The sequence below is a fragment of the Staurois parvus genome, unplaced genomic scaffold, assembly GCF_062004578.1.
Source record: "Staurois parvus isolate SC_StPar_1 unplaced genomic scaffold, SC_StPar_1.0 ptg000099l, whole genome shotgun sequence".
Lineage (NCBI taxonomy): Eukaryota > Metazoa > Chordata > Amphibia > Anura > Ranidae > Staurois > Staurois parvus.
The window spans coordinates 4,135,543-4,162,317 of NW_028317895.1; the positions used below are offsets into that span (position 1 = coordinate 4,135,543).

The following is a 26,775-nucleotide window of genomic DNA, read 5'->3' on the forward strand; positions in this document are numbered from 1 at the left end:
GGGGCGGACTGACAACTCATGGGGTCCCCGGGCAATAGGGGATCATGGGGCCCCTGTGTCCTTGCCCAAACTCAAAAAAGCCTATGAAAAAGGTACCAGGGGCATCTCATGGGGCCCCCTACTGACCCCGGGCCCTCGGGCAGTGCCCGAGTTTCCAAATGGTCAGTCCGCCCCTGGTATGTATACGTCTGAAAATGTATACCTTAGTCTTATCCACAATTACATAAGACAGCTAGCATATTTGTTTATTAAAGGTAAACTATGGCAGCTTAAAATGGCAGTGCTTGGAGTAGTGTGACCTATAAATTGTATTTACCTTCATGGTGTCTTTTGCTGGGAATGCTACTGTAGAAAAATATTTGCCTTCCTTCCTGTTCACTCACTATCCACTCTTGGCTCTGGTGCCTTGCACTACATTCTATATATTCATCCACTTTAACATTGGGCCAATTCTGACTCTTCTCACATACAGTGTATGTAGAAATCTACATTTTTTTGCTAAACAAATACTTAGAACCTCCAAACATTATATATTTTGTTAGCAGAGGCCCTAGAGAATAAAATGGTGGGTGTTGCAATGTTTTTTGTCACATGGTATTTGCACATCTGTTTTTCAAATAAACTTTAATTATTTCATTGCACACAAAAACTATATAATACCCATTTTTTTTAATACAAAAGATGATGTTACCCCAAGTAACTGGATACCTAACATGTCATGCTTTAAAATTGTGTATGCCCGTGGAACGGAGCCAAACTTTGATACATAAAAATCTCCATAGGCGATAGTTTATTAAATATTTAATATTTGTAAATCCAATTGCCAAATTCTCATATAAGTTTTAACATAATTTAAACTGTAATTTTCAATACTTTTAAATATGCAGCTTAATATAATACATGGTGATCCTCCCATGAAGGTCCTTGATCAGGCACTTTCTGTTATAGGGTGACATTGTTCTGTCCTTACCTCCCAGTTTGGCTCCTGCTTTATCATACTATCACACAAGTGTTTATTTACTAAAGCTGCAAAGTGCAAAATCAGGCCCACTTCTACATAGAAACCAGTCAGCTTCCAGGGTTTTATTGCCAAAGCTTAAATGGACAAGCTGAAGTTAGACGCAGATTGGTTTCTATGCAGAAGTGAGCCTGATTTTGCACTCTCAAACTTTAGTAAATAAACCCCATAGGCTTCTAATATGATACTACAAGTGGCCATTTCAACACACATTACATAGTTATAGATGGAGTGCATGCATATACTGTAGACTGGAAGAGGCTGCAAAGAGTCTGCTGACATCAGCAGCACTGAGATGCAACAAAGGATTAAAAAATTTAAAAGTTGTATTAACTTAAGTTAAAAATGCTTTTGTTTATTATACACATCGCATTAACAAACTACATGTCATTCAATTAGGGTTTACCTTTACTTTACATCAAACATTAGAGATGAAATCTTAGCTGTGCAGTTCAGCAGGTAAACAGCAGAGAGAACAGAGATTTTGCAGCACTGTTCCCTGCAAACAGCACCTGGCATATAAGTAGAAGGTGTTTCGCTGTAAAGACTTATCTGAACATTTTGATTGATATTTCTGTCACACCATTTACAGCCTAATGATTGTGCACACCAAGGTCATTGATCTGTCTTTCCTTTGCCATGGCTTTATAAAGAGGTGAGAGAGAAGAACAGATACCAGAAAAAAAATGTAAAAAAATTTAAAGAAAACAAATAGTCTCCCATTGCTGACCTCTCCGTTTGAAATGATGGATGGTTGCTTGGTTGTCAATTTAGTCCTCTAGCTTTAGTACTTTTAGAGTCACTGATGTGGAACAGATACGCTAATTTTAAAGGAGATGTATGGCCAAACAACTTAGTTCTGCACTCCTGTGACTTATGTATAGCCAACACAGAGCCAGTCCAGGCTATGCAAGGATCCCAACAATAATCTGCCCAGATGCTTGACTGGCACTTGTCTCAGCCTTTCATCACACCCCCGAGAGCCTGAGCCAGCTGCCCCCTGCACATTCCAGCACTCCAGTGAACACTAGAGGAGCAGAGCAGAGTGATGACTGACTGCTCAGAGCAGAACTGAGAACTGAGCAATCAGCAGTCTTTGATCACTCAATTCTTAGTGTAAAGGCATCAGGGGATAGATGCAGCACCAGAATTTTGATATTACTCTGCCTTGCCTTGCTGCATGCTTATTCAGTGTCATTGACTCAGAAAGTATTCATTCAGTAACAACTAGGAAACTAGCATTTTCAGATGGAGGTAGACAATGCAGACCTACATATTTGTAAACCTAAAAAACACAAATCAATCTAATCCTACAGTTGAATAGATTTGATCATTATTAAGCATTTGAGCTTAGTTTGGTATCTTGAAGAAATCCCCTTCTCCAGAAATCCCCCCTGTTCTTCTGAACAGAATAAATCTGACACAAGCAGAAAAATGGTGTCTCCACTCCCCTTCTCCTGTGAGTGACAGACTGTGCTGAAGACGAGATTAGAATGAACATCCATGTAATACACTGCAAAGGGGTGGGGGAGTGGGTGTCCTCTCCCTGCTGGTCTCTGCTTTCACAAGATCGAGAACTCAGCATCAGTGATTTATGACATAGATCGGCATCACTTCAGTAATGCTGTAGTTGGGTTATCTAGGTAAGTCTGCTTACAGTTGATTATTGTACTGCTCTATTCACAGTACCTAGCTTGTAAATTGCTGTTTACAGAGTTTTACATGAGAATGTTTCCTGCTCCACATTGCCACTTTAGGTTGCAGGATTCCTAGGATTTTTAACATTAACCCCCTCCTACCAGCTTTCTCCTGATTAGCACAGATCATGTGCTGTAAGCAGAGCTGACATAGTCCTGTGCATTCCCCTGAATGAAGGAGCAGGGACCTCGAACCCCTCGCGTATCACATTGTATTGTTATTGTACTGTCGCATGTTCTGTCTCCCTTTGTAATGTACAGCACTGAGCGAACTGTTGGCGCTTTATAAATACTGTATAATAATAATGCACTCAGGAGACATGCTCGCAGGCATAGAGATATCAGATAGCTGTGCACGTTCTTGAGCCGAGGCTGGAGGGTGTGTATAACTGAGGGATTGTGTGACATCACATCTGCCTACCAGGGGTGGACTGACAACTCATGGGGCCCCAGGGCAATAGGAGATCATGGGCCCGTGTCCTTGCCCAAACTCAAAAAAGCCTATGAAAAAGGTACCAGGGGAATCTCATGGGGCCCCCTACTGACCCCGGGTCCTCGGGAAGTGCCGAGTTTCCATATGGTCAGTCCGCCCCTGCTGCCTACTATTCTCTGGTCCTAAGCCACGCCTACAGACCAGCAGTTTTTGGAGGACTGAGACAAGCTAAGAGAACATTTGTCTGAGGTACACTCACAGCTGTATGTACTGTATATTCACATTAGCATTTATTCATTTATGGCAAAAAGTAAATTTTTTAATATTTGCGTTTACAACCACTTGATTGGCTTTTTGTCGCTTTAAAAAGGTTTGGCATTCCTATACGAGTTTATAGGAATGCACTATAGCAAATGAAATATATTTCAGAAGGAGTTCAACTACAACTCACATATACCTCCCAATTAATTCTGAATATTCTTAGAAGCAGCAGCAAGTTGGTGTCATCAACACATGGCCAAAACCTGTCAACACAGATCCTTATAGTGTCATGTGAGGATGATTCAATAAGGCGATGCTAAACAGTGACACCGTGTAAAGTGCTGGAACCCATAGAACCTCATCTACATTAAACCTGTACTGATGAAAATAAGGTCAAATTAAATCTCAATGGCCACTGTCTACTTTATTATTATTGGTCCATAATAAAACATATTTTCCTCATTTCATCATTACAGATTGCGGAATGAGAAAATGAAGTTTCTGCTGGATTTGACTGTCCAGTTCATACTTAAGCAAGGACAAGTGGAAGTTGAAAATACAGATTTAATGCCTAATTATGCTGATGCGATACTGCTGCACAGGAGTGTGATCGAAGATTTGAATAGCAGCATAAGGGTAAATCTCAGTATGAATGCTTATCTGTTGGAAGGAGCTGAAACACACATTTATTGTGGTATTGTGTTTTTTTCTGCTTGAGACTAAAATATTTGCTATTAGTCTCCAACTCATGGCACATCTTTAAAATATAGTCTCCCAGATAGTGTTTAAAACAAAAAAGCAGCTGTGACTGCAACACTCACCTCTCCTCTTCTCAGGTGCTGCTCCCTTGCAGTAATTTCTTTCTGCCCCTAGATGTCCTCAGTCTTCTGGGTTGCTTGTGTCTGCAGGTTGTCATGGACCCGCCTCCTGAGGGAGTGACACCACAGTGACATCAGCACCGTTCTCTGTATCATTGAGGGCTGCCCACTGACGGAGTCATATGTACTGTACATCACATGACCAGCTTAAAGACATCTGGATATACAGCGGGTAAAATAAGTATTAAACACATCATCATTTTTCTAGGTAAATATATGTCTAAAGGTGCTGTTGACATGAAACTTTCATCACATGTCGGTAACAACCCATGCAATCCATATATACAAAGAGATCAGAACAAATACAGTAGAAATTAAGTTATGTGTAAGAAAATGGGATGACACAGGGAAAAAGTACACACGCTAACTGCACTTTATTTAATCACTTGCCCTCCAGAGGATTTACCCCCCTTTCTGAACAGGCCATTTTTTTGCGATTTGATGCTACGTTACTTTAACTGACAATTTTGAGAAAAAACAATATTTTTGACTTTTTACTATTAAACGTATCCAGTAAAAAATTTATAAAAATCATAAAAAACGTCATAAATTTAGGCCAAAATGTATTCTGGCGCATGTTTTGCTAAAAACAAAATCCCAATACTTGTAAATTAATTGGTTTATGTGAAAGTTATATCGTTTACAAATGGCAGTATATATACTGGAATTTTTATTTTTAATTTTTTTTATACTAGTAATGGCGGCGATCAGTGACTTGCAGCGGGACTGTGGCGGGCATTCTGACACTGGGGGGGAACTAACAGTCACTGACATCCCCAGTGACACCTAATAAAAAACACTGTACTAATGACACTGGGCAGAAAGGAGTTAACATTGGGGGCGATCAAAGGGGTAACTGTGTGCTGTGTGTTGCTTTACTGTGTGCTTTATACTGTAAGCACACTGCTTTGTATGGCTCTGCTATGCAGAGCCATACAAAGCAGTGTGCAGGATCTGACAGGAGAGAGATCTGTATTGTTTACGCCTGTCCGTGATACACGGCGATTGCCGGGTGTCGGTAGGGAGGCCGCCAATGGCGACAGGTGAGGCCACCAATGGAGGCGCGCTTAGGGTGTGCGCATGGCTCGTGCACGCCCCATACCCGGAAATGCAAAGTCACATATATACGTGATTTTGCGCACCCCTGCCTCCCTGTAGCAGTATTTCTGCTATGGGGCAGTAGGAAAGTGGTTAATACTTTGTACAAAATCCTTTGGGATTGATTAACTAAAGGCAAATAGACCTTGCACTTTGCAAAGCGCAGTTGCACTCTGCAAGTGCTGTTGCTCCAGAGCTTAGTAAATGAGGTACAGTTTCACTTTGCAAAAAATATACAATCATGTGCAGCGGAAAAAAAACCCCAGCATTTTTGCTTGCATGTGATTGGATGATGGAAGTCAACAGAGCTTCTGCTCACTTACTAAGCTCTGGAGCAGCTGCTCTTGCAGAGTGCAACTGCACTTTACAAAGTGCACAGTCTATTTGCCTTTAGTAAATCAACCCCTTTGCTGGTAATGACAGCTTCAAGACGCCCCCTGTATGGAGAAACTAGTCGCATGCATTGCTCTGGTGTGATTTTTGCCCATTCTTAAACACAGTTTTCAAATCTTGAAGGTTCTGTGGGACTGTTCTATGAACTCTTTAGTTCGCTCCATAGATTTTCTATTGGATTCGAGTCAGGTGATTGGCTGGGCCATTCTAGCATCTTTATTTTCTTTCTTTGAAACCAATTGAGAGTTTCCTTGGCATTGTGTTTGGGATAATTGTCTTGCTGAAATGACAACCCTTGTTTCATCTTCCTCATCCTGGTAGATGGCTGCAGATTTCTATCAATAATATGTTGGTACATTTTTCCATTCATCCTTCCTTTAATGATATGAAGTTTGCCAGTACTGTATGCTGAAAAACAGCCTCACACCATGCTGTTCCCACCTCCAAACTTCACTGTTGGTATGGTGTTTTTGGGGTAATGTACAGTGCCATTTGACCTCCAAGCATGGTATGTATTATGGCATCCAAAGAGTTCAATTTTGGTCTCATCTGACCAGACTATATTCTCCCAGTATTTCACAGGCTTGTCTAAATGTTGTGCAGCAAACTTTAAATGAGGTGCAATGTGCTTTTTCTTCAGCAACGGAGTCTTGCGTGGTGAGCGTACATACAAGCCATGATGGTTGAGTGCATTACTTATTGTTTTCTTTGAAACAATTGTACCTGCTATTTCCAGGTCTCCACAAGTGGTACTTGGATCTTGGACAACTCTTCTGACAGTTCTTTTCACTCCTTCAGAAATCTTGTTTTTTCTATTTCTGAAATGTGGCCCCAACAGTGCTCACTGGAACATTTAGAAGTTTAGGAATCCTTCTATAGCCAATACCATCAGTATGTTTTGCAACAATAAGGATACAAAGGGCTTCGAGAGAGTGCTTTGCTTTTACCCATCATGAGATGTTTCTTGTGTGACACGTTGGTAATAAGACACCTTTTTATAGGCCATCAGTTGACACTGAACCAGTTGATAATAATTTGCACTGACAAAGGGCAGGATTGCTTTCTAATTACTGATAGCTTTCAGCTGGTGTCTTGGCTTTCCATGCCTTTTTTCACCTCCCTTTCTTCATGTGTTCAATACTTTTTCCTTGTGTCATTTCATTTTATTGCACATAACCTAATTTCTGAACTTATTTGTTTTGGTTTTTGTTGTATATTTGGATTGCATGGGTTGATAACAACATGTGGTGAAAATTTCATGTCAATAGCACCTTTAGAAATATATTTACCTAGAAAAATGGTGACGTGTTCAATACTTACTTTACCCGCTGTATGTATGTATGGCCACAGGTATATAAAATCAAGCACCTAGGCATGCAGACTGCTTCTACAAACATTTCTGAAAGAATGGGTCACTCTCAGGAGCTCAGTGAATTCAAGCATGGTACTGTGATAGGTTGCCACCTGTGCAATAAGTCCATTCGTGAAATTTCCTTGCTACTTAATATTCCACGGTCAACTGTTAGTAGCATTATATCAAAGTGGAAGCAACTGGGAACAACAGCAACTCAGCCATGAAGTGGTAGGCCACATAAAATGACAGAGCGGGGTCAGCGCATGCTGAAGCACACAATGCACAGAAGTCAACAACTGTCTGTAGCGTCAATAGCTAAAGACCTCCAAACTTCATGTGGCCTTCAGATTAGCACAACAACAGTGCATAGAGAGCTTCATGGAATGGGTTTCCATGGCTGAGCAGCTGCATCCAAGCCTTACATTATTATTATTATACAGGATTTATATAGTGCCAATAGTTTGCTCAGCGCTTTACAATATAAAGAGAGACAATACAACAACAATACAGTTCAATACAAGAGGGACAGGAGGGCCCTGCTCCTTGGAGCTTACAATCTAGGAGGGAGGGGCTAGTGGTACAAAAGGTAGTAACTGTGGGGGATGGACTGGTTGGAAGAGTAGAAGGTTTCATTATTAGCTGAGGGCAGGATAGGCTTCCCTGAAGAGAGAGGTTTTCAGAGATCACCTAAAAGTGAGCAGAGTAGGCGATGATAGTCTGATACACCAAGTGCGATGCAAAGCATCTGATGCAGTGGTGTAAAGCATGGTGCAACTGGACTCTAGAGCAGTAGAGATGTGTTCTCTGGAGTGACCAATCATGCTTCTCTGTCTGGAAATCCAATAGACATGTCTGGGTTTGGCAGTTGCCAGGAGAACGGTACTTGCCTGACTGCATTGTGCCAAGTGATAAGTTTGGTGGAAGGGGATTATGTGTGGGGTTGTTTTTCAGGGGTTGAGCTTGGCCCCTTAGTTCCAGTAAAGGGAGCTCCTAAGGCGTCAGCATTCAAAGACACTTTGGACAATTTCATGCTCCCAACTTTGTGGAAACAGTTTGGGGATGGCCCCTTCCTGTTCCAACATGACTGCGCACCAGTGCATAAAGCATGGTCCATAAAAACATGGATGAACGAGTTTGGGGTGCCTGACCTCACAAATGTGCTTCTGGAAGAATGATCTAACATTCCCAAAGACACAATCCTAAACCTTGTGGACAGCCTGCCCAGAAGAGTTGAAGATGTTATAGCTGCAAAGGATGGGCCAACTCAATATTGAACTCTATGGACTAAGACTGGGATGTCATTAATGTTCATGTGCATGTAAAGGCAGACGTCCCAATACTTTTGTCAATATAGTGTATATACAGTATATATGAAATACTGCTGGGTGTGGGGGGAAGCATAGAACCCAGAGTTGAGCTTAAAGATATTGAATTTTTTTTTGTTTTGTTTTTTTTAACACATCTCTTTTTTGCCATCATATTTTCCGGATATGTGACATAAATATGTTATGTCCTTCTCATATTTATGGAAGTTCTTTCTACCAACATTTAGCAAAAGCAAAGGCAACTTAGGAGTACAACTTGCATATACACAGGATGATCACATAACACTAAAGTGGCAATGTTACATTTTTTCTTACTGTCCCATACATTTACATAGGGCCTTGGAGAACAGAAAATTGCCATCATGGTGGAAAGTAAAGATTTCCGTAAAGGAATATTTCAGCTTGAGTGGGAACACAAGAAGATCCGAATGGAGATGGAAGACTTGAAAAAGAAATCGAGAGACATTACGATGCTCCGTGTGACTAAAGAAATTCAGATCGTATGACACTTTGCAAATAATTTATATTAGCTTTAATTATAAAATAAGCACAATATATTCAATATTTACTTTGGTTAGTTAAACTGAAACAGGCACGTGATTGTTTCAGTGTTTAAAATTAGTAGAGTATTATACGGTGTTAAATATTAAAGAATTTTAGCTTGCTATGCATCAATTAGGACCCCTTTCACACAGGGCAGAATCTGTTTTTACCCTGTTTGCTCAGCGGGGGATCTGTCCATGTACACCTGACTGCCTTCCGATCCGGCTAGGGGAGGAGAATGGATCCCCTTCTGTTTGTATTTGCCTGATCGGGTCAGAGGTAGCTGGGTGTAAATGGATACAAGTCTGTTTGCATCCAACTGCCCATAGAGGAGAATAGAGGGTGCATTCAGGCCGCCTGAAAAACGGACAGGTGGACCCCATCAAATTGCTTGTGTGAGAGGGGCTGAATGCAGAAAGTTGGGAGTTTAAGTGATATCCTGTATTCGCTAGCTTAAGTTATTAAGGAAGTATGTTCTTGGGATATCTTAGATCCCTTCAGCCTTTTTACAATTCTAAAAATACTTCTATAACCCTTATAATTATATACAGAGTAAAAGGAGAAACAACAATTTAAAAACGTTAAAACTGAAGCTTGTACAAAGAGCAGTACTTGGGCTGATGATGCTTATCCCTGTCATAAAAAATGTGAACTGCCTGTCTGTCATGCCAGTTCTGTGCCCAGAAACTAGCAATTTCAGAGAAGGTCATCAATGGCAGGCGGATCTGTTGGACCAGATGACAATGAGTATGATAGTGCTAACTATCAGCCTGCAGTGTGGCCAGTTGTTAGGTGTATACACATGCTTATATTTATTTATTTTTATTTATTAAGTTCTAGACAAAAAAATAAAACTTCAAAATATATATATATTAAATCAGGTAAAAATGCCATAATTATAAATATAAAATATTTCTCATTCATATTTACATTCCTAACCAGGCTCCAGGCTCCCTTTTACATATTTGCTAGGCTAAACTCAACTGCCTTGTTGAAACAGAAGCCTTGTTATAAAGCTCAATACCTAAGTAAAAGATTTACACATACAAATGAATGATTTAACATTCACGATTTATCATAAATCAAAGAAGTGATTTATCCCTCTCCATTTCTGCCTGCTTTTTCCAATGCAGAATTAAATATTGAAAGTCAGTTTGAAGTATCCTATGCTAAGCTGTGCAGCATCAGTGTCAATGGTGCTCTCTGTAGGAAATGTGTACTTGTAAATGAAGGATTATTATTTTACAAATACATTATTGAAAATATACAAAAATAAACAAAGCAACTAAAACAAAATAAAACAGATCCAAACGCTTTATCGTTTACCTCCTTAACACACTGATTTTCTGTTTTGGGACTCCTGTGTATGACTCTCACATTGGTCACATGATTGGGATTCCAACCAGCTGGCTTCCAAACAGAAGCCATAATCAAGAGATGTTGGGGACAGGTTGGTCAATATGCTGGGAGTGCTGAGTGAGTGTGCTCACCGGAGCTCACTGGGCCTCCGATAGTGGAGTACCCCCAATCCTCCGATAGTGGAGTATCCCCAATCCTCCTGTAGGGGGCCCGGCACACGGGGGGGGGGGGGGGGGCCTGGGCAGGGAGGATTATCAGTGCGGTGGGGTGGGGTTATTAACAGAAAGAATACCCTATGCAGCTCTCTGCAGCAGCTGAAAGCCGTTTTTTCCCCCTCCCGCTGGCTTTCGGTCGCTGGAGGGAGAGTAACACAGGGCAGGGTTCTGTAATTAAATCCCAGGCATTGAAATATAAATTGCACCGATATTTTAACATCTGACAGGATTCATATGCAAATAACGCCCCTCCTCTGCATGCCACCCACCTAGAGGATGTAAATAGGTGGTTTAAATCCTGCACCAGAGGTGAGTAAAGTGAAGGGGGTTATTGCTTGGGATAAAAAGGTGAACAGGTAGAGTGCAGAGGTGTAAAGTGAAGGGATTATCATTTAGGGTACAAAGATAAGCAGAGGAGGGGTTAGTATGCCAAGGTAAGCATAGGGGGCATGTAGAGGTAAACAGGGAGGGGAGGTGGGTTAGAGTGCAAATGTTAGCAGAGGTGGGATTTGGAGTGCAGAGGTTAGTAGAGGAGTGGGTTGGAGACAGAAGTTAGCGGTGGGATATGGGGTGCAGGGGTTAGTAGAAAAGGGACTTGGAGGGTAGAGGTGGGATTTGTGGTGCAGAGGTTAGAAGAGGTAGGATTTGGGGTGCAGAGGTTAGTAGAGGAGGGGTTTGGGGGTAGAGGTTAGAAGAGGTGGGATTTGGGGTGCAGAGTTTAGTAGAGGAGGGGTTTGGGGGACATAGGTTAAAAGAGGAGGAGTTTGGGAGCAGAGTTGAACAGAAATGTGTTTGGAGTGCAGAGGCTAGCAGAGTGTGGTGGGGGGGGAAGTTGGGGTGCAGAGGTTAGTGGAGTGGAGGGCTGGGGCACAGAAGGCAGCAGGGGGATTTGGGATGCAAAGGTGTACTGAGAGGAAGAATGCAGAGATGAGCAGAGAGATGGGAGGAGGTCACTGTAAATACATCTGTTACATTACATGTTTTGTTGGACATTGTAAATGTCTCAATTACATTGGTGGTTGGTGTAAATACTCCTGTTGTGTTGAGGTCAGTGTAACTGTCCCAGTTACAGTGTAGGGTCCCCCCTTACCCCATCCACACAAAACAGATGAGGGAATCTCCTCTGGTGGCTATTGTATTCAGACAGTGGCAGCCGTGGCTGTCTGAATACCCAGATAGTGACTGCATCTGATTGGATGCAGTCACTGTTTGGTTGATAATTTTCCACCCAGTTCCTTCAATTTTGAAGCCAGATTTGTTCGACTGATTCGGCAGGAATTTTGTAAGTTATGTAATGTTTGTGTCTGCTAATAACGATTTTAGTGTTTTTTTATTGAAAATATAATTTTCATATCTTCAGGAGGGGCTGTCAGGCTGTATGGGGTCCATGATTTCTAACAGCAGCCCTGCTTTCAGTACACAACCGCAGGTCACCATGGATGTTTATGTGTGGCAGCTGGACATAGAGTCTACTTTTCTTGCTGCCAAATGAGTTACTGTACATGGTTGGTGAGAGGTTAAACACATATTTACCCTATAACATGCTGTACAAATCAACAAATTATGAAGCATTTGTTATTTTTTGAGAATAGGTTTGCAAAAAGGAAAGCAAGCATTTTATTGTTCAACTCAAAAATTTCCACCAGATCTGTAATATAAGTATAATAGATGGAGTAAGTAATACAGACATGAAACTTTATTGCACATTGTTAACCAGCATTTTTATTTTTCTTGTTACATAGTTTCTCAATGAATCAAATTATGACAAGCGTGTATCTAACCAGATCCTGGTTCTGGAAGAAACTATTAATGTCCAAGAAAAAGTATGTTGAAAAGGCTAAGTATTTTTCTATTAATCATTATGCAGAAGCTGTTGTAGCGATACTCCTGCAAGAGCCGCTTGGTTTGATGGATCTTCTGTTCTGCTATGACTCCTTAAACTGCTCTGTCCCATCTGACACACCTGGTTATAGATTGAAGGCCGCTCACACCTGTGTAACTTAAAAGTTAATAAGCTACCACTCCATAATACTGCACAGGAAATAAGCCACAAGCAACTGGAAGGCAGATTAAACGGATGTATTATGGCAAGGCAGCTTAACAATGCATGACACCATCTACAAGCAATCAAACAGGTTTAAAGATGCTGTACTAGATAATGTGAACATTGACCCATAAGATGGCAAACAAATGAACTGTAGTAATGCTAAACTCAATTTTAACTGATTCAAACAGGGTTAAAGGTATAGGCATTAACTAACCCAAGAACAAAGGTCCTTGTGTGCACATGACACATACTACCCCAATCATGGGTGGGTGTATGTGTTCCTAAGAGGGGTACCCCTGAGAATATCTGCAAAGTAACTGACGCCTAATTGTCAGTATTAGTCAGCTATCATTGGGACCCTTCTGTAAGGTGGTGCACATGAAGCTGCCCCTTTTATTAGTGCACAATGGATGGCTGATGGGCTCCTGAATAAGGAGTAGTCTCTATTGCTTTAACTGTGGGCTGTAAGGGGTTAAGTTCTGTTGTTTCTCTCACCAATCCTGGCATGCAAACAGGTCTGGTCCCAAACATTTGGTGGTCAGTTGTTCCAGAAGTTGTAGTCCTCACAATCAGGTCTAGTTCCTGCATTCAGACTCTCCCCAGGATCAATCTCTCTGAAGGTGGGCACAGATAGGAGCAGCAAGTCTATGCCCCCACAGTCCGCAGTACAAGAAACTCTCTGTGGATTAGTCCTCAGCCTTTATGGATGCAGCACACAGCTCTAGTCTCCACCAGGCTCCTTCCAAGAGTTTGTAAATTCAAAAAGTTCAGTACTTAAATATATGCAGCTGTTCTTCAATCAATCAATAGGTCAGTATATCCAGTTTCAATCTCAAAGATTCTTACCAGATTTTCCGACCCATACACCAATCAATGGGTCTAATAAAGCTCTTTTTCATTCAAACATCTCCTTGTCTTCCCTAAACCTCTTCAAATCTCTCCAGTGCATCCCCAATAAAACAGCTCATATAGCGCAGTATCTTACAAATTGTAATAAAACTAGTTTACAAATAGTGCCATGCAGTAAAACATGCAAACCAGTACTATCACACTTACAGTGAGAATGTATAGTGATATTCTCCAGGGAAAAAACAAAATAATAAAAAACATATATTATCAGAAAAACATATATAAATGTACATTTGTGACTAAATGTGAAACATAAAGTCCCAGCTGAAAATAAACAAGTTTGTATGAAGTCCACACAATTCCTGTGACTGTGCCTTTAAGAATTAGGTGTTGTTCCAGAAATTTCTCTTCACATTTTTTGTAATTCACCATACACAGTGCCATGCCTCCACCAATAATGAAATGCTCTCACCTGATCCTATGACCGAAATGGGATAGTAGGTCTTAAGTGCTTTCCCCTTTAAGGCTGGGTGCCTATACCAGGAATGATGTTTCATTCAGTGGTATCCAGGTAATCCTCAGTCCATCTCTATCCTTGGCCATCCTCCACATGAACATGGGAAGCTCAAAAAAGAAGAGTACACATAGTACTCTCTGTGTATCCAGCAGTATTATCATTAAAATAACTCCCAATTTATAAACTTTCAACTTTAAAAGTGCACTATAACTGGTGCACTGCAGAATACATGTATTGTATGTGGTATGGTTTAATGCAAAAAGGCAGCCTGCTCACTTCCAGTCTGTGCGGTGTGACGTCATCAAGCCCCTCCCTACACGTATCGTCACTTAGTCATGTGACTTCATCAGCGGGTTAGACAGCTGACTGTCAGACCGCATTTATACCAATGAGCTGTGCACAATTATTATCTCCCTTCCAAACTGTAATACACTTCCACTTATGTGCTCACATGCATGCATACCATCATGTATCTGTAACCACCAGTGATCAGTGAATTTGTGATTCCCCTTTTGTTTAAATCCTTACTAAACAAAAAAATCATCACACCCATCAATCCAAATTCAATGGACCACACCTTGTATTCAAATAGTGCAGTATGATGGTATGAATGCATATGGGCACGAGTGGATAGTGTTTTATAGTTTGGAAGACACTGCACTGTATGAGCTTTTTGTTTTTTTGGGGATACACTGGAGAGATTGTGAAGAGGTATAAGGAAGACACAGAGAAGTGAAAAAAAAGCTTTATTAGACCCATTGATTGGTGTATGGGTTGGAAAATCTGATAAGAATTTTTGAGATTGAAGCCACTGGATATACTTGCCTATTGGCTGATTGAAGAAACAACTGCATATATTTAAGTGCTGGACTTTTAGAATTTACATACCGAAATTCACTAGGGGGTGTTATTGTGCAGTCTAGCAGCTGATTGGAGACACTTGAGAGCTGGTTAAAGAATTGTAATATCTTTCCCAGAGTAGGCACACATAGCAGCAGGTCCGCACACACTGATTCACCAGCACCGACTACCCAGATCTCTGCACATTTGCCTGGGAAAATCATGGTTCCCTCCTCCTCTCCTAGTAGGGCACTCTGTAGTTCTGCAGCCAATCCACTTCCATGGTGCAGTAAAGACTACATATCCCAGACTCCATTGCAGCTACACAGCAAGTCCTCTCTGCCATTGTCAAGAAGGAAAGGGGGGAGTAGGAGCAAAGGGGGGGGGGGGCTTTACACAGCCCACTCTGATCCTAAGCACAGAGTGGGGAGAGCCCACAGCTTCTTTGCACAACAGGAAAGTGAAAGAAGAGAGCTGGCTGGAGATCACACAGGCAGTGAACCTCAGAGCCAGCAGTAAAAAGGGGGGGGGGGGGGTGGAGGATTCACACAGCTGGCGGGCACCACCCGGTTACACTGTCAATTGTGCTAAACAAGTCGAGTGTGAGTAACTACTACTAGCTATATAAAGACCTGGATAAATGAGAGTAGACATACAGTATGTAGAAGCTGGTGTAACAACGGTAGAGGTGAAGGATTTGCTGCTGCCTATAATTATGAAAAACATTTCACTGTGAATATAGGTGTAAAATATCTTCTACCAAAATTATCGCTTTTGCCTTGTATAGTAAACTGTGTGTTAAAGATTAACTCTAGGCACTAAATAAACTAAATGCTAAAATGAACTTGTTATTTAAAAAAACCTAAACATATTAAAAAAAACAAACATTTTAATTGTCTCCCATAATTCCTTTGTGCATCAGCTGGTTTAAAAAAAAATCAGAGCAAAGTATACAAACTGTAAATGCTTTTTCACAAGCTACTGACCATGTGACTGCTTTAAAGCTGAACTCCAGGTATGGATTTTCCTGCATAGTTACATTGGTCCAGCATGTATCAATATAAATATGTTTATGCTGTACCCATGGGACTGCTGTGGAGGCAGAGAATCACTGTAGTAGTCTCTGCTACTACAGTGATCAACTCTGTCTTCAAGGTCCCGCACAGAGCAACATGAGGTGATGTCACAACCCTCGTCAAATCAGAAAATGCTGTGCGTTCATTTAAAAAAATGGCATTCAGTAAATGGCAGCAGTGCTGAACAATTGGACTAAAAAAAACAGTGGTTATCACTGTAGTATTGGTGACTGCTACAGTGATTTTCCACTTCCACATAAGTCCCACAGGTATGTTGTATGCATACTTACATTGGTCCAAGCTGGACCAAAGTAAGTAAGCAATACAATTCATACCTAGAGTTCAGCTTTGAAACCACGTTTGGCACCCATTACCAAGATGAAGGGCATGCATGTGGCATTAAGGAGGCTGATATTTTTAGTATGAGGACATTCTGCTCTTTAGCAGAGCTACAAGCTAGTACATAGGTTCCTGGTGCCCAGTGAGTGGCCTTTGGTACTTGTGTGGTTCTTGAACCCCAGCAGTCTGTAAAGGGAGTGTAGCACTGATTTGTAAAGTGATAATCACAGTGGTCTCTACTAGCCTCATGTTATATGTTCCCAGTTTCTCACTGTCCTCTGTAGCATGTGTCCAGACCCGAACAAATCTGTAGCATGTCCACATTCTCTGACCATCATCTCCTCTTGCATGTCTGCATTTTTTGACTGTCCTCTCTAGTGTTGCAAATAATAAATCTTATTTGCGGTCCTATATTAATATCAGTGGCAGCAGTTGAGGCCCTTTATACCTTGTAAATTGAAGATCACTGACAAACGTTTTTAAAAACACATGTACCTAACCTTACCCTTAACAGTTAAGGCAGACCTCCACTTATTTCCTTACCCCCACCCCCACCCTATGAAACAAAGTGATTAAAACATAAAAAAACCTATTAAAAGAAATAGGTAAAAATACTTACATTGAACCTCAGCCTCCAGCACATGAGCTCAATTCTCAAGGGATTTTAAGTAGCAAGCATTTGTCTAATTTGTATCCTGTGATCCAATGAGTTGGATCATAGCTGAAGCATACAAAATACATGGATGTCAAACAAATGGCAACAAAACAGCTTTTCCATATCAGAATTACTCCACCAGCAGTGTGAAAACCCCAATTAAATACTAATATCTAGTCATAGAGTCACAAGTTAAAACATGCTTCTTTTGTTTTGCAGCAACATGAGAAAAATGTGAAGCACTACAAAAAAACTCACGAGGATTTAGAGAAATATATTAGGAAAATGGAAGCAGATGAAGAGTTGGATAAAGAACTGCAGGATGTACTTGTCTCCTTCTCTGAAAGGAAACACATCTATGATGTAGTTGGTAAGTTCTGATGTATGAAAGTAAGGAAAATATGTACTAACACATGTAGGTTGTACAAACAAAGGACAACCACCCCAACCTATACCTAGCCTTTGCAGCAAGAAGCACATGAAAGAGCAACGTACAGTTTGCACAGTTGTTGAGTTAGTGCGGGATTGCACTGGATGCCTTCAGCTGCCATTGTGCTATTGCTGGGTGTCCAGTGTGTCCCTATACCATTAAGGAGGGATGGGCTTCCTCTAGTCATACCTGCCCTTAATCTATCCATTATTATATATGTGCTCCAACATGGGAGAGTCTCAAAATGATAGGACTGCAGTACACTGGGGTGCCGTGACGTGGCCTCTGCAGCTTAAGCATATATTTGCAAATGTGTGCAAATGAAACCCCTTCTTTTAACATAAACTGTTATACAGGGTTAATTTGGTTTGCTGCGGGTTGGCTCGTAAGTGAGCTGGGAGTTTTTTGGGCTGTCAGTGCTGACCCTTCCTTCTGAAACTGCTAAGTTCCTGGCTGTCACACTAATCTGTAGAGATCGAACAAAACAGCTCAAAGTGCTCTTATTGCTGTTTGCGTCCTCATTCAAGAGATTCTTCCCATGTCCTGCCCTGATTACATGTTTCAAATCAGGACAGGAAGTGAAGGAGAATCTTCATAATTGGTACTCAGCAGGGGCGGACTGACAACTCATGGGGTCCCCGGGCAATAGGGGATCATGGGGCCCCTGTGTCCTTGCCCAAACTCAAAAAAGCCTATGAAAAAGGTACCAGGGGCATCTCATGGGGCCCCCTACTGACCCCGGGCCCTCGGGCAGTGCCCAAGTTTCCAAATGGTCAGTCCGCCCCTGCTACTCAGACAGCACTAAAAACTTTACAGAGGCTCTAACCTTTCCTGACTTTCCAAAACTTAAAAAGCAGCATGTTTTAGCTATATTTGTGCTTTCAATAACGAAGAAAGGTATGCATATTCAATACTAAATACTGTTCATGACTAATGGTTTGTTTGATATTTTCTTCAGGTGCAGAGCAAAGTGCCGAGAAGAATGCAAGACAGAGATACAAAGACATTTTGCAGCGCCGGAAATTAGTAGATCTTGTTAAGGCACAAGCTCACGAGATCGCCATGCAACGCACTGATCTTGATCGACTGAGGATGAAAACCTTTCCGGCATTAATGCAAATGGAGTACTAGGCTTTACCATCCTAACATTACCTAAACTAATTTTCTATCTTTAATTTGTATTTATTATGTCTGGTTGGCTTGTTCATTTCACCTGATGAGGTGCAAAACAGTTCATGAATAAAAAATTGGTATTATCTTGTGTAATTATTATTACTATACAGGATTTATATAGCACCAACAGTTTGCGCAGCACTGAGGGAGACATTACAATTACAATAAATTTAAGTACAGAAGGAATATGAGGGCCCTGCACATGGAGCTTACAATCTAAAGGAAGGGGGAGGTGATACAAAAGGTGATAGCTGTGGGGGATGATCTGGTGGAAGTGATTCAAGTACAGTTCTTAGGTGCAGGTGGGGTAAGCTTCCCTGAATAAGTGAGTTTTCAAAGATTGTCTAAAGGCAAAAAGGGTGGGGGCTGACCGGACATACTGTGGTAGGGAGTTCCAGAGGATGGGAGAGGCTCTGGAGAAGTGCTAGAGGCAAGTGTTGTAGGAGGTGTTGAGGGAGCTAGAGAGGAAGATATCTTGGGAGGAATGGAGTGGGTGAATTGGGTGGTATCTGTGGATGAGGTTGGTGATGTAGCTAGGGGCAGTGTTGTGGATGGCTTTGTAAGCTGTGGTTAGTAGTTTGAATTTTATATGTTGGGTTAGTGCAGGGGTCTGCAACCTTTAAGACATAAAGAGCCACTTGGACCCGTTTCCGAGAGGGAAAAAAAGACTGGGAGCCGCAAAACCATTGCAACATTTAAAACAAATCCGACACTGCATATATTGCAAAAAGCGCTCTGGTCATGAAGGGGGTTTAAGGGCCCAGTAAGCAAAGGGTTAATCAGGGCCACAGTGTATCGTCATAATCACAATCATAGCCTTAGGTCAGTGGTGGGCAACCTTTTTTTTCAACTGAGCCAAATCTCGCCAAAACCACGATTGAAATTTATTTTGAGAGAAACATTTTTAAAACTGAAAATACATCCCCCATATAGTAATTCATCCCCCATAGTAATTCATCCCCCATAGTAATTCATCCCCATATAGTAATTCATCCCCCATAGTAATTCATCCCCCATAGTAATTCATCCCCCATATAGTAATTCATCCCCCATAGTAATTCATCCCCCCTATAGTAATTCATCCCCCATAGTAATTCATCCCCCATATAGTAATTCATCCCCCATAGTAATTCATCCCCCATATAGTAATTCATCCCCCCTATAGTAATTCATCCCCCATATAGTAATTCATCCCCCATAGTAATTCATCCCCCATAGTAATTCATCCCCCATAGTAATTCATCCCCCATATAGTAATTATCCCCCATAGTAATTCATCCCCCATATAGTAATTCATCCCCCATAGTAATTCATCCCCCATAGTAATTCATCCCCCCTATAGTAATTCATCCCCCATAGTAATTCATCCCCCATATAGTAATTCATCCCCCATATAGTAATTCATCCCCCATATAGTAATTCATCCCCCATAGTAATTCATCCCCCATAGTAATTAATCCCCCATATAGTAATTCATCCCCCATATAGTAATTCATCCCCCATAGTAATTCATCCCCCATATAGTAATTCATCCCCCATAGTAATTCATCCCCCATAGTAATTCATCCCCCCTATAGTAATTCATCCCCCATAGTAATTCATCCCCCATATAGTAATTCATCCCCCATATAGTAATTCATCCCCCATAGTAATTCATCCCACATATAGTAATTCACCCCCCATAGTAATTAATCCCCCATATAGTAATTCATCCCCCATATAGTAATTAATCTCCCCTATAGTAATTCATCCCCCCTATAGTAATTCATTCCCCATATTGTGTCAATTCACTTACCTTTGCTCCGCGCGTTCCTCTCGCCGTGTTCCCGCGCTGTTCTGGTCTTCAGGGCGGACTGTGAGAGGAGAGGAGTTCTTCACGCTGCCCCGCCTACATCCTGACAGCCAATGTTTGCCAGCTGGCGCCCGGCACACAGAAGAGCTGCATTAAAAGAGCCGCGGCTTGCCGACCCTATTGCCTGTCACCTGGTGGGCAGTGTGCTCCGGAGCCGCAGGAAAGGTGAAAAAGAGCCGCATGCGGCTCCGGAGCCGCGGGTTGCCGACACCCGGGTTAGTGGAAGCCAGTGAAGGAATTGGCAAAGAGAGGCAGCAGTCGCTGATCGGTTGGTAAGGTGTATAAATCTGGCAGCAATATGCATAATAGACTGAAGGGGGGATAGATTGTGTCATGGTAGACCAGTGTAATAAGAAGTTTTCTTTGGATTGTGATATCAGTGCCTTAAAGCCCAACTCCGGCAAAAGTAAAAGTCCTCTCTTGCAGAGGAGCTGTGCATACACTGTAAGGGTTAAATGCTTATTTAGTCTAGTTGAAGGCAAAAGTGGTTTTACTTACTTGATCCTCCACTCTCTGGTAAATGGCACCCCACTACGCTCTGACAGTGGACTGTTCCTTGGCATCCTCACATCCAATGCAGGGCTATGCTCTCTGCATCTGTCATGATAATTACAGGGCCATCTGATTGTCAACATTCAGGGTAGAAGAGTCTAGCAGCTCAGGGGAGCCCACAGAAGTGGAGGATCAGGTAAGTAAAACTACTTTACCCAGTCCCTTAGACATAAACAGCAGAACGTTTACTTTTCACGGAGTTGAGTTTTTTTAATGCAATCTTTAATTTATAAAGTTTTCAATATAAGAACAGAATATACAAAACGCAGAAAATATATCACAGAGGAAAAAATATACACCACGATGATTGCCATCAGATTTTGGGGTTTATTTACTGGAGAGTATGAAAGTAGGTGCACTTCTGCAGAGAAACCAATCAGCTTCCAGGTTTTATTGTCAAAGCTTCATTGAACAAGCTGAGGTTAGAAGCTGATTGGCCATCATGCACAGATGCACCAGATTCCGAGTGCACCAGTTTTAATAAATCTGCCCCATTGATGTGTGAAAAAATATCCAAAATCTCCACCAAAACAGTAAACTGCATCAGTGAAAAAGTAGATTGATGCTAGTAGAGATAAAAAGTATCTAATTTAAGGGGTCTAAAGATGTGTAAGTGTGATAAAGATAGAATACCTTTCATTAATGACCTAGTAGTGCAAGATAGGGATGATATCCTATAACAATCAATAATCAACAATATTTAGAAATTATTGGTGAATACAACGGATTGGTAAAAAAAAGTATTATGGAAGCATTCTGTCCCAGAGTTCAGTTTTAAAGCCAGAAAAGATTTTTCACATATAAATGTTATTTAATTGTAGTAAGGACCAGGGGCGGACTGACCATTTGGAAACTCAGGCACTGCCCGAGGGCCCGGGGTCAGTAGGGGGCCCCATGAGATGCCCCTGGTAGCTTTTTCATAGGCTTTTTTGAGTTTGGGCAAGGACACAGGGGCCCCATGATCCCCTATTGCCCGGGGGCCCCATAAGTTGTCAGTCCGCCCCTGGTAAGGACTGAAATAAAGCAAGCAAAATCTCAGGACAGATTTGGTCCATCATCTGGAGTTATTTTCAGGACTCATGCACACTGCTGCTCCTAAACGCATGTGTTTGGGGCTTTTGGTGTTTTTGCCTAAGTCCCTAAACACACCTCTTTTACCAGAGTCTAGGAGCAGCAGTATTTAGAGAATTGGAGAATCAGAAGAATTGTGTTCAGGACAGGAGAGATTTGGCAGAAAACACTTACACCCCGGTCACATTGGGTGCGAATTGGCATGCTATTTGCATGCCCTGCAACTTGCAAATGGTACGCCAAGTTGCACCCTATTGTCCGCTATTAGAGCGGTCATATCTCTGCGGTTCTGACTTGGTCAGAGCGGCATCGATTTCTAAAGTAGTACATGCACTACACTTGTTGCGATTTGCATAGACATCTGTGTCAGATGTCTTGCAAATCTCAACTGAAATCGGTAGGTCAACCAGTTTTGAAATCAAGCGACTTTGCTGTAAGTCCCACGATTTCAAAATCGGCTTTGATGTGGCCGGGGGCTTGACGATACAAAAATGGGTAGACAGGTCTAGAAGTGTGTTAATGCTAGACACGTTTAGAGCTTGAGCATTAATTCATTTCAGTGGCCATAATAAATTATTATTCTGGCCAATCAAATGAATTAAGGCCCAGGCGTTTAATGCGACTTAATGCGGTACTCACGTTTACAACTGTCACGTTTTTCTGCTGCCAGGAGAAAGGCGTCTAGGGAATTGGTTAAAATGTCCAGTATGCATGGACCCTAAATGGACCCTGACGTAATGCTGAATAAATAGATACCTAAGATGTCATGCTTTAAAATTGCGCATGCTCGTGGAATGGCGACAAACTTCAGCACTTAAAAATCTCCATAGACAACGCTTTAAAAGCCTTTACAGGTTACCAGTTTGGAGATCCACAGGAGGTCTGCTGCTAGAATTATTGCTCACTGTAACTTTTGTGACAAAACCTCAGGTGTGGTTGGAACATCAATTACATATGCGTGCTCAACCTTCCTATGTGTTCGCCTTTGTATGCAAGCATTGCAGGACAGGGACGCTTTACAAAAAATGTAGTTTTCATTTATTGTATTACTTTTTTTTATTTTTAGAAGATTTTATTATTATTATACAGTATTTATATGGTGCGAACGGTTTGCTCAGCACTGTACATAATTAAGGGGAGACAGTACACGAGACAGTCCTTGGAGCTTAAAATCTAGGAGGGAGGGGAGAGTAGTACAGGAGGAAATAGCTGTGGGGGATGGAGTGGTGGGAGGGGCGGAGATCAGCAATTAGGTGAGGGCAGGGTAGGCTTCTCTGAAGAGATGGGTTTTCAGGGTACGTTTAAAGGTGAGGAGGGAAGGTGACAGTCTGATGGATTGGGGTAGTGAGTTCCAGAGGATGGGGGAAGCCCTGGAGAAGTCCTGGAGATGGGTATGGGAGGAGGAGACCAGGGAACTGGAGAGTAGGAGGTCTTGTGAGGAGCGAAGAGTGCGTTTTGGGTGGTAGATGGATGTCAGGTCAGTGATGTAGTTTGGGGCAGTGTTATGAACAGCTTTGTACATCAGTGTTAGGATTTTGAATTTTATGCGTTGGGCAATCAGAAGCCAGTGGAGGGATTGGCAGAGGGGAGTGGTGGATATGGAGCAGTTGGTAAGGTGGATGAGTCTGGCCGCAGAATTCAGGATAGACTGAAGCGGGGGATGTGTTGGGGTAGGCCGGTGAGGAGGGAGTTACAGTAGTCAAGTCGGGAGATGATAAGGGAGTGAATGAGTTGCTTTGTAGTTTCTGGAGTTAGGAACGTACGTATTTTGTAGATGTTGCGGAGGTGGTTAGATATTTTGATTTCTTTTATTGCTATAAGTAATGTAACTTTCCCTTGTAATAGCAATAGGCAGTGAAAGGCACTCTTCACTGAGACACCTGGAGTCTATTAGACCCCAGATCTCTCATCTGCTCTGAAAGCATCTCATCAGACTCAGATCGGTTTGAGCAGATGCTTTGTACAAGAAAACCGGAAGTGGCATAATACTTGTTGCTTTCGGTTTCTAGTTTTTTTGTGTCCAAAAATGCAGGTTTGCCACATTTTTCAACATTAGAACGTTTACAGCTAAAAAACACCTCTAGAAACCCACTAGTCCTGGGTTTTTTTCCAGGCAAAAAAACATTGATTACAGTCTATGTGTGCATGGACACATAGGATAACATGCTGGGGAGTTTACTGGCTGTAGAAAAAAAGGTCAAAAATCCAAAAACAGCAACTGGAAAAATGTCCATTGTGCATGAGGACTAGGTTTTGTACACACCTATGCAGTTTGCTTTTGATCCATTTTATAATGCTTATTGCATGTGCTTTGTGTTTTTTTACACATGCGTTTTTGCTGTTTTTATTGGTTACCTTAGGTGCACACTTATGCAGATTTCAGTTCATTTTCCAGTTTGCAGAAACACACTACAGTCTGTTTTACATGATTTCCTATGGATCTGGTTCACATCTGTGCATTTTTTTTAAAAGGGCCAGGGACTTTTTTTCCTGCAGTAGATAGCATTTTGAGTTTTTGATGCATTTTGCTTTTTTTTTGCCAATGGGAAAGTATTGACTGTGATGCCACTTTGATGTGACTTTGGATGGGTGTGACTTTTTTGCTAAGAGGAAAGTATAAAAGTTCTGTTCATGTAGTGCAACTTTGATGAGACTTTGATGGGACTTACAGTCTCTGGCACTCAAGTCGCATCAAAGCTGCACTACATGAACAGAATTTCCTATTAGCAAAAAAATCACACCCATCCAAAATCACATAAATTTTGCATCCATCCAAAGCTGCAGGAAAGTCACACCCATCCAAAGTCGCATTCATTCAAAGTTGCATCAAAGTCACATCCATCCAAAGTCGCATTCATTCAAAGTTGCATCAAAGTCACGTCCATCCAAAGTCACATCAAAGTCGCACCCATCCAAAGTCGCATCCGTCCAAAGTCACATCTATTCAAAGATGCTTCGCAGTCGCATCAAATTTGCATCCATCCAAAGTCATATCAAAGTCACATCTATCCAAAGTCACATCTATTCAAAGATGCTTTGCAGTCGCATCAAATTTGCATCCATCCAAAACTGCAGGAAAGTCACACCCATCCAAAGGCACATCAAAGCCGCACCCATCCAAAGTTGCATCCATCCAAAGTCATATGAAAGTCACATCCATCCAAAGTCACATCAAATTTACATCCATTCAAAGTCACACCAAAGTTGCATCCATCCAAAGTTGCATCAAAGTCATATTAATCCAAAGTCACATCCATCCAAAGTTGCATCAAAGTCACATCCATCCAAAGTTGCATCAAAGTTGCACCCATCCAAAGTCACATCAAAGTTGCACCTATCCAAAGTTGCATCCATCCAAAGTCATATGAAAGTCACATCCATCCAAAGTCACATCAAAGTTACATCCATTCAAAGTCACACCAAAGTCACATCCATCCGAAGTTGATTCAAAGTCATATTAATCCAAAGTCACATCCATCCAAAGTTGCATCAAAGTCACATCCATCCAAAGTTGCATTAAAGTTGCACCCATCCAAAGTCACATCAAAGTTGCACACATCCAAAGTGGCATCAATACTTTCCTATGGCCTAAAAAAACCTGCAAAACGCATCAAAAATGCGTGTTCTATAAGCAAAATGCACTGTCAAATCGCACAATCTGCATAGATGTGAACGTAGCCTTAGCCTGGGTTCACATTGATGCGGTGTGGAATTTGCACCGGTTTCTGTACGAATTCTGCACCGCATCATAATCACACCCCAAACTGCTGCGGATGTATATGTCAAGTTAACAATGTGCAGAATTGGATCGCATGGGTGTGAATACCCATTCGATTTGATTCTAGTGCAGACAAAAAAAAGGATCTTGCACCTTTTGGTGTGGATGTGGTGCAGTTTGAGCCATAGAAAATGTATGGCTCAAATTGCACCACACAGAATTCACATGTGATTTGCCGCACCACAGAAGTGTGAACCTGTGCTTAAAGTGGAAATTTGTGGGTTGCTGGCCAGAAAAAAAAATGCAAAATGCGCAAAAAACGCACTCTCTTGTAGCAGAAACACTGCTTTTTCCATTTCAAAAAGTCCCTGACCCTTTCTAAAAAACGCAGCAGCTCACAATGCACAGATGTGAACGTGTCCCATTGGAAACCATGTTAAATGGACTGTGGTGCGCTTTTGCAAAAAGCAAAGCATTAAAAAACGCATAGGTGTGAACCAGGAGTCAACATATGACAACACACAAGAATGCACATATGCGCAGCACCTGGTATCGCACAGCACTGTGTGAATGGGGCTTTCTCAGCACACACATTCCAATCTATCTGTACAATCTCCTTGAGTCTAGATTCACACCTATGCGTTTTCTGCAGCGTTTTGCAGAAACACAGTCCATTTAACATGATTTGCTATGGGACACGTTCACATCTCTGCGTTTTCACCTGGTGCGTTTTTTTGACAGGGTCAGGGACTTTTTTAAAGGCAAAAAGTTGCGTTTTTAGTTCTATAGACCTCAATGGAGATGCTGCAGAAAAGCAGGTCGTGCTTTTTTTTTAATTTTGCACATGCTTTTTTTATGCATTTTGACATTTGACCTTTTTTTTTCTTGTTGCTAGGCAGATTAAAACGTAAAACGCATTAGTAATCCCTAAAAAACACACTACATGCTTTTCTGCAGCGTCTCCATTGAAGTCTATAGAACCAAAAATGCAACTTTTTGCATTTAAAAAAAGCCCCTGATCCACAAAATGCACTGGGTGAAAATGTGGCGATGTGAACTTGTCTCATAGGAAATCATGTTAA

At 41.6% G+C, this 26,775-nt stretch overlaps 1 protein-coding gene across 1 annotated transcript in view; it reads left to right on the plus strand.

Moving 5' to 3' along the window:
* CFAP43 (cilia and flagella associated protein 43) overlaps window positions 1–18,583 on the plus strand; it is a 116,542-nt gene extending 97,959 nt beyond the window's left edge. The window contains exons 34-38 of the mRNA XM_089671115.1: window positions 3,886–4,045; window positions 8,793–8,957; window positions 12,317–12,397; window positions 17,117–17,267; window positions 18,286–18,583. Of these exons, the coding sequence (XP_089527241.1) occupies window positions 3,886–4,045; window positions 8,793–8,957; window positions 12,317–12,397; window positions 17,117–17,267; window positions 18,286–18,458 (730 nt within the window). The 3' untranslated portion in view covers window positions 18,459–18,583. The remainder of the gene's footprint in view (window positions 1–3,885; window positions 4,046–8,792; window positions 8,958–12,316; window positions 12,398–17,116; window positions 17,268–18,285) is intronic.
* Window positions 18,584–26,775: the final 8,192 nt, after the last annotated feature.